Source organism: Rhagoletis zephyria, unplaced genomic scaffold (genome assembly GCF_001687245.7).
Source record: "Rhagoletis zephyria isolate East Lansing unplaced genomic scaffold, Rhagoletis_zephyria_1.1 Rzeph_scaffold_08064, whole genome shotgun sequence".
Classification (NCBI taxonomy): domain Eukaryota; kingdom Metazoa; phylum Arthropoda; class Insecta; order Diptera; family Tephritidae; genus Rhagoletis; species Rhagoletis zephyria.
The window spans coordinates 4,643-13,001 of record NW_016165145.1 but is presented as its reverse complement, the minus strand read 5'-3'; the positions used below and the strand labels follow the sequence as shown (position 1 = coordinate 13,001).

At 33.0% G+C, this 8,359-nt stretch overlaps 1 protein-coding gene across 2 annotated transcripts in view; it reads left to right on the top strand.

Annotated features, from left to right (window-relative positions):
• The window catches only part of Sdr (Secreted decoy of InR), a 14,672-nt gene extending 6,899 nt beyond the window's left edge, over nt 1-7,773 (top strand). The window contains exons 7-11 of one of the 2 annotated variants that reach the window (XM_017630726.1): nt 983-1,199; nt 1,274-1,361; nt 1,439-1,601; nt 6,507-7,045; nt 7,546-7,773. In XM_017630726.1, coding sequence (XP_017486215.1) covers nt 983-1,199; nt 1,274-1,361; nt 1,439-1,601; nt 6,507-7,045; nt 7,546-7,634 — 1,096 coding nt within the window. In that variant the 3' untranslated portion in view covers nt 7,635-7,773. Of the gene's footprint in view, nt 1-982; nt 1,200-1,273; nt 1,362-1,438; nt 1,602-6,506; nt 7,325-7,545 lie in introns of those variants that run through there. The other variant, XM_017630725.1, reaches the window with a different exon arrangement.
• The last annotated feature ends 586 nt before the right edge of the window (nt 7,774-8,359 follow it).

The following is an 8,359-nucleotide window of genomic DNA, read 5'->3' as shown; positions in this document are numbered from 1 at the left end:
GTCACACTTTCAAACTTTATAAAAAATTTAGGAAGATTAATCAAGATTTCACCTTTTTAATCCGAATCTCTAGAACATTTTTGGATATGCAGTTTTATAGTCCCTACAATTTTACACTAATGAAGTGCTTGTGTTGATTTTTGAAACTTTTTTTATTTTTTTGGTGATGTATTTTTGCACTTTTTTGCATATAAAATATATGTAAACATGAATTTTTTATGACATAAAACGCGGCAGATCGTTAGCAATAAGTACTCTCGAAAAAGAAAAATCTCAAAAATTAACGCGATTTTTTAGCCGTTCGAAACTTGCACTTCATTAGACTAAAATTGCATGGACTATAAAACTGCATAAGCAAAAATGTTCTAAAAATTATAATTATAAAGTTGGAGTTTTGATGAAAATTTTCCTAAATTTTGTATAAAGTTTGAAATTGTGATTTAAATATTTTTGGGCAAAGCGTGGATGGTATTTTTATAGAAAAATAACAACAACNTGACGGATTTTTGCACTTTTTTTCATATAAAATATATGTAAACATGAATTTTTTATGACATTAAACGCGGCAGAAGGTTAGCAAAAAGTACTCTCGAAAAAAAAAAATCTCAATAATTAACGCAATTTTTTAGCCGTTTGAAACTTGCGCCTCATTAGACAAAAATTGCATGGACTATAAAACTGCATAAGCAAAAATGTTCTAAAAATTGGGGATATAAAGTTGGAGTTTTGATGAAAATTTTTCTATATTTTGTATAAAGTTTGAAATTGTGATTTAAATATTTTTGGGCAAAGCGTGGATGGTATTTTTATAGAAAAATAACAACAAAAAAATAAGCTCGAAAAACACTACGAATATAATAAAAATCGACACGTGGTCATTTATTTGAGTCACTGTATGTACTTTATGTACATATACATATATATGTATATATACATATATGGAATTTTGAAACCTAAAATATATAGTTACACTCTTTTACAGTTGGCGTATGGATATAAACCCGACCAAAAATGTGCGCTATATAATTTCAAATCTGAAGCCTTATACACAATACGCCTACTTTGCGAAAACCTTAACAATGACTGACTATCATATACAAGTAGATGCCTATTCAAAAATTCAATACTTTCGTACGCTACCGAGTAAACCAGGACCGGTGAGGAGAGTCTATTACACTGCAATCGCCATCGATAAAATAGTAAGTCGAAATTTGCCACCATATTATTAATATATTTATTAAATGTCCATGTATGTACATATGTATTTACTAAGGTTCTCCACTGGTGGCCACCGCACATGCCCAATGGCGAAATTGAGAAGTATTTAATCTATCACGAAAAAGTGATCATTGGTAAACATAGTAAGTTATTATTTCAGCGCATTAAATCGGAGCTGGTTCTTACATTTTTGTTTTCTTCGCTTGCATTTGTTACATAGATGTTACTCTAGGAAATCATCCAGAATTTTTGAGATACTCATCATCATGCGAGTGTGTTGTTATAAACCCTGAATACAGTGGTCCACTACCCAAGGATGAAAATTATTATAACAAAGATCAAATAATTTATGAAGAAACTTTGCCGAATTTAATTTTTGTATCGTAAGTAGAAACATAACTTTATTTTATTTAACATAGAGTATAGTGCCAAATTTCCACTCAACACTATATGACAACAGNAATTTAATTTTTGTATCGTAAGTAGAAACATAACTTTATTTTATTTAACACAGAGTATTGTGCCAAATTTCCACTGAACGGTAAATGACAAAAATTAAAATAACAATGTTGCGTTATTTCGCTAATGAAAGCAATCTATGGCTAGTAATAGAANATCGGTTGACCTGGTCCAAAGTTATGCGGTAACATACATAAAAAAATAAATAAAAAAAATATAAGNGTTATTATTTCAGCGCATTAAATCGGAGCTGGTTCTTACATTTTTGTTTTCTTCCTTTGCAATTGTTACATAGATGTTACTCTAGGAAATCATCCAGAATTTTTGAGATACTCATCATCATGCGAGTGTGTTGTTATAAACCCTGAATACAGTGGTCCACTACCCAAGGATGAAAATTATTATAACAAAGATCAAATAATTTATGAAGAAACTTTGCCGAATTTAATTTTTGTATCGTAAGTAGAAACATAACTTTATTTTATTTAACACAGAGTATTGTGCCAAATTTCCACTGAACGGTAAATGACAAAAATTAAAATAACAATGTTGCGTTATTTCGCTAATGAAAGCAATCTATGGCTAGTAATAGAAAAAAAACTAGTAGGTACCTTTCTCGTCCAATGTTTTCAAATACAATTTAACTGCAAACTCGGTATGACCAATAGTGACGGTCGGATTAGATCAGTTTGCGATTAATGTTATGATTAAGTCTTCACATCCATCGCCATTAAAATCCTGTTTTGCATATTCTGTTAATTTTCTGCCAAATACAGTTCCGTATCAAAATTTACTGACATAATTTAAAAAAATACGATATTTATTGGCACCTTTACCGATATAAAACCGTAGTCCGTGTCAATNTATTCCGACGAACTGATAACCTCCTCCTTTTTTGGAAGTCGGTTAAAATTTAAAATAAGAATGTTGGGTTATTTCACTAATGAAAACAATCTATGGCTAGTAATAGNTTTAACACAGAGTATTGTGCCAAATTTCCACTGAACGGTAAATGACAAAAATTAAAATAACAATGTTGCGTTATTTCGCTAATGAAAGCAATCTATGGCTAGTAATAGAAAAAAAACTAGTAGGTACCTTTCTCGTCCAATGTTTTCAAATACAATTTAACTGCAAACTCGGTATGACCAATAGTGACGGTCGGATTAGATCAGTTTGCGATTAATGTTATGATTAAGTCTTCACATCCATCGCCATTAAAATCCTGTTTTGCATATTCTGTTAATTTTCTGCCAAATACAGTTCCGTATCAAAATTTACTGACATAATTTAAAAAAATACGATATTTATTGGCACCTTTACCGATATAAAACCGTAGTCCGTGTCAATTGGCACGGCCCACAGTGCTTCCCTTTCATATAGAATATGGGCAAAAATAGAATTTTGGACGGATTAAAATGAAAGTTCGCTTCTTAATAAAGTTGAGGATGCTAAATTCAAAAATGCAATTTACCTTTGGATAACTTTCTTACTTTCACTGTAATTGCAGTTTGAAGTTAAAGTTTTTTATTTCTGAAAAGGGTTGCCCCCTGTTACAAATTGTATTAAAATTATTTAATAAGTCAAATGAATAATTCNATTAGATCAGTTTGCGATTAATGTTATGATTAAGTCTTCACATCCATCGCCATTAAAATCCTGTTTTGCATATTCTGTTAATTTTCTGCCAAATACAGTTCCGTATCAAAATTTACTGACATAATTTAAAAAAATACGATATAAAACCGTAGTCCGTGTCAACNAAAAAAACTAGTAGGTACCTTTCTCGTCCAATGTTTTCAAATACAATTTAACTGCAAACTCGGTATGACCAATAGTGACGGTCGGATTAGATCAGTTTGCGATTAATGTTATGATTAAGTCTTCACATCCATCGCCATTAAAATCCTGTTTTGCATATTCTGTTAATTTTCTGCCAAATACAGTTCCGTATCAAAATTTACTGACATAATTTAAAAAAATACGATATTTATTGGCACCTTTACCGATATAAAACCGTAGTCCGTGTCAATTGGCACGGCCCACAGTGCTTCCCTTTCATATAGAATATGGGCAAAAATAGAATTTTGGACGGATTAAAATGAAAGTTCGCTTCTTAATAAAGTTGAGGACGCTAAATTCCAAAATGCAATTTACCTTTGGATAACTTTCTTACTTTCACTGTAATTGCAGTTTGAAGTTAAAGTTTTTTATTTCTGAAAAGGGTTGCCACCTGTTACAAATTGTATTAAAATTATTTAATAAGTCAAATGAATTATATAGTACAATATGGGTATCAATTGAAATGGTTTTGAAAATGCTTTACTTCTAAACGATACGTAGAAATGTTGCCACATGTTTAAAAAATCAATTTCAGTTTAATTAAGGGAATAAGGTAAGTGAAATAAGTACATATATCAATATGGATATCGGAAACAAGAAGAGGTTGCACATATCTATCAAGAAATAAGTGAAGAGTAAAAACATCCCTGGGTTAATTTAAGAGTCCAGTAATTTAAAAGGAATGTAATCACAACAAATCACTGATTGACAATGTATATATTTGTTATAAAATAATAAATATTTTAATATTTTATTTTTCGTAATATTTTCAAGCTAAAACCTTCTTAAACCTCTTTCGTCTGACTCCCTTGTGGTGATACCTATCTATTTCAATTACCTAATTCCTTTAATTCAAGTGGAATTTGATTTTTATACAGGTGGCAACACGCTGCATGTAGTTAATACACATTTCGATTGATACCCACCTCTTAATAATTCATTTAACTTATAAAAAAAAAATTTAATCTAATTTTTTAACAATCTAATTTTTTAACAGGTGGCAACCCTTTAAAAAAAAATTACCCTCTATTGTCCACAGGTCAAGCTTTTTAATTCATGCATTCATTTTTGAAAATGGAACTAATCGTGCAGATCTAAAGGCACCGNATTTCGATTGATACCCACCTCTTAATAATTCATTTAACTTATAAAAAAAATTTTAATCTAATTTTGTAACAATCTAATTTTTTAACAGGTGGCAACCCTTTAAAAAAAAGTTACCTTCTATTGTCCACAGGTCAAGCTTTTTAATTCATGCATTCATTTTTGAAAATGGAACTAATCGTGCAGATCTAAAGGCACCGAAAAAAAATGAAAAAATAATTTTATGCATTAGCGTAAACGCATTACTCCAGAAAGTGCAAAAAATTAGCAGGTTTTTATTTCTTCTTTTGAAAGCTAAAAGCCTGTACTATTTAATAAAATAATAAAAATAACCCATTTTTACATATATTTTTTATTCATTCAATTAAAATTTAGTATTTTTCGAAATTTTGGTTTAAAAAAACTGTTTTTCTGAAATACCGCAGGGACACCNTTAAAATTTAGTATTTTTCGAAATTTTGGTTTAAAAAAACTGTTTTTCTGGAATACCGCAGGGACACCCATTCCAAAATTTTAATTCCTGTAATTCTCTACTATCTATATGGAAACAAGGAACGTCAACGTGCTCTTATTAAAATTTTTAATAAAAAATTTGTCGACTTTAGTGGCTTCCTGGCGGCATATAATTAATTTTTCAGGGAAATGTCTGTTTAATTTTTTTTATCGAATAAATTGTATTTACAAAAATACCAAACAAGTTCACATTGCAGATAACGAACTTTTCGATTTTTGCCCACCTAGGCGGCACCTTGGCTGGCGGCCTATCTTATGGGATTCCCGTGTTAACGAAAACTCACCACCGCATAACGGTGATGTTGTCGCTGCTTCTCTCTATCATCATGTGTCGATTTGCTTATCTAGTGTCTCTCCTGGCTTCCTCTGGGATGAACGCTACTTTATAATTTTTTCAAGTAGTTGAAACATGGTTGAACATTAGACATGCCTTCAAAATACTCTCCAGCTATGGAATCTCCAGCGATTGGGGTTCCTGTAACATTGCGAGAAACATTCCGGACGGGAACTTATACGGAAAGAAGTTGTTGATTAGTCATACAATCTTCTTATCTTATTTGGTGCTGTAACCGCCTAAGCGCCGATTTGGCCGTTTCTCTTCTGTGGCAACTCATTCCAATTAGGAATGCCAAGTGAAGCCAAGTGGGTTCCGAGTCGAATACATTTAGATTTATGGATGGTGCTGCTGAGGACTGATTTAAGCCACCACCTGGAAGATACTTGCGAAGAAGAAGGTCTAATATCTCTTTCAAGCTTGTGTTGGTCCTCATCTTTCCTTTTAGAGGTATGCTCCTTAAAATTAGTATGGAAGAATCTTTTTGTAAGGCAGATATTTTGTAAGGGAATTTTTCTCCTCGGCATTCAATTTAAAGAGATATTCCTAAATGCCGTTGCGAAGACAATAAAAAAGAGAACTTAATAACTTGATTAATAAATTTAATGTATGTACAAAGTTGTACCTTTGAAAAAAAGTTAACCGGAAATGTGCCATTCGAAGGCAACGTAGGAATAATCTGCAGTAAAAAGGGCATAAGCGCTTGGTGACCAAAAGGAACAACGAATTACATTTTCCTAATTTTTTTATAAAATATATACTTACTTTTCAATCGACTTCAAAGAAAAAGGAGGAGGTTATCAATTCGTCGGAATATTTTGTTTGTTTTTTTATGTACAGATGTTACCGAATAAATTTGGTCCACGTAATCGATCTCTATAATTCTTCTTTTAAAGGGATCATTGGATCATAAAGAAATTAACGGTACTCTTAAATTTTTATATCAGAATTTAAGTCGGTTTTTTTGCTTAAAAATTACTTGTTATTACATATTTTTAATATTCATCACACGACCATAACTCTTTTCCTATTTCAGGCGCAAGGTGGATAACAGGCATGTGCGCCGCGAAGCCAAAGCAATTGCTTGCAACAATGCTACCAATTGTGTTGACGGCAAACTTTCCACTACCCCCAATACCATCAGCGCCTTTCTCGATAGCACATCTAAACTTATACGGCCCAAACGCAAAGTACCAGATAACACGCGCAAATTAGCTGAAAAAAAGAACAACAATAACCTTGAAGATAAAACCAACAAAGATGACCACGATTTGGAAGGCGATCCAAATTTCATGGAAGCAATACGCAATTTCAATAAATTCCGTGAACAACAGGAAGAAATTGCGCTCAAGATGCAGGATACTGGACCGGATGATTTTCCTATAGTTAAACAGCGACCTGTATGCCAACTAGTCGGCGCCTCTGCGGATTATCAGCTACAAAACGATTGTCGAGCGCAGGAAATTTTCGATGGCATAGCGGCGCCAGGTGATGTACACTCCTACAAGCTAGAAGGACTGGAACCAGATCAAACCTATCGCGTTACCGTTCGTGCATGTGTAGCGAATTTGAAAAATGGCTGCGGCGTTGAGACAAGTATTTTTGCGGAAACGGTCAGCAAGAGTATGGAGGAATTCATAGAAGATTTGAAAGCGTTGGAGTGATCTAAGTGAACTGAGTGCACTAAACACATGCACTGTTAGTTTTAAAATTGTATTAATCACACTTTGTTTTTATTGCAATTCTCAATATAAATTTTTTAATTAAACGACCTTTCGAAGTCATTTATGGAAATGCGTGCATTGGTTTCCTTTAATTTATGTCAAATGGAATTTCCGTCGGCATGTCGATAATGCAGCACAAAGGGCAACGAGATGGCATTACATTCAATTTACAATTACAAAAACGAAAGTTAGAACTGCACTACAAGCTTACGAGCCGTTGGCACTGTGATCTGGAAAGAAGATCCGACGCGAAGTCATTCAAAAATAGGCTAGTAGCATACCTGATTCGGTTTATGTTTATCTAATAGCTAAAAGAATGTACTACACGAATCANTGTAGCGAATTTGAAAAATGGCTGCGGCGTTGAGACAAGTATTTTTGCGGAAACGGTCAGCAAGAGTATGGAGGAATTCATAGAAGATTTGAAAGCGTTGGAGTGATCTAAGTGAACTGAGTGCACTGAGTGCACTAAACACATGCACTGTTAGTTTTAAAATTGTATTAATCACACTTTGTTTTTATTACAATTCTAAATATATTTTTTAATTAAACGACCTTTCGAAGTCATTTATGGAAATGCGTGCATTGGTTTCCTTTAATTTATGTCAAATGAAATTTCCGTCGGCATGTCGATAATGCAGCACAAGTGGGAACGAGATGGCATAACATTCAATTTACAATTACAAAAACGAAAGTTAGAACTGCACTACAAGCTTACGAGCCGTTGGCACTGTGCTCTGGAAAGAAGATCCGACGCGAAGTCATTCAAAAAGAGGCTAGTCGCATACCTGATTGGGTTTATGTTTATCTAATAGCTAAAAGAATGCACTACACGAATCAGAAAAATCTTTAAATAATAATTATTTTTTTGTTATTGAAAACTCGAAATGTATCTACCCGCAAAATCAGTTTACCTAGCATTTACATATATGTCTCGTGCAATTATTTGTAAAGCCATTCTAAGGGCCGGTTACTCAATGTCTGGTTAACACTAATCTGCGGTTAAACATAGTTATCGACGTTACCGACTCCCTGTTATATGCATGGAGTCGAAGACGTCGACAAAGATGTTTAACCGTAGATAAGTGTTAACCAGACACTGAGTAACCGGCCCTAAGAGGCTTACCCAAGAAGAACTTAAGAAAGTGCTTCCTTGCTTGCCTTC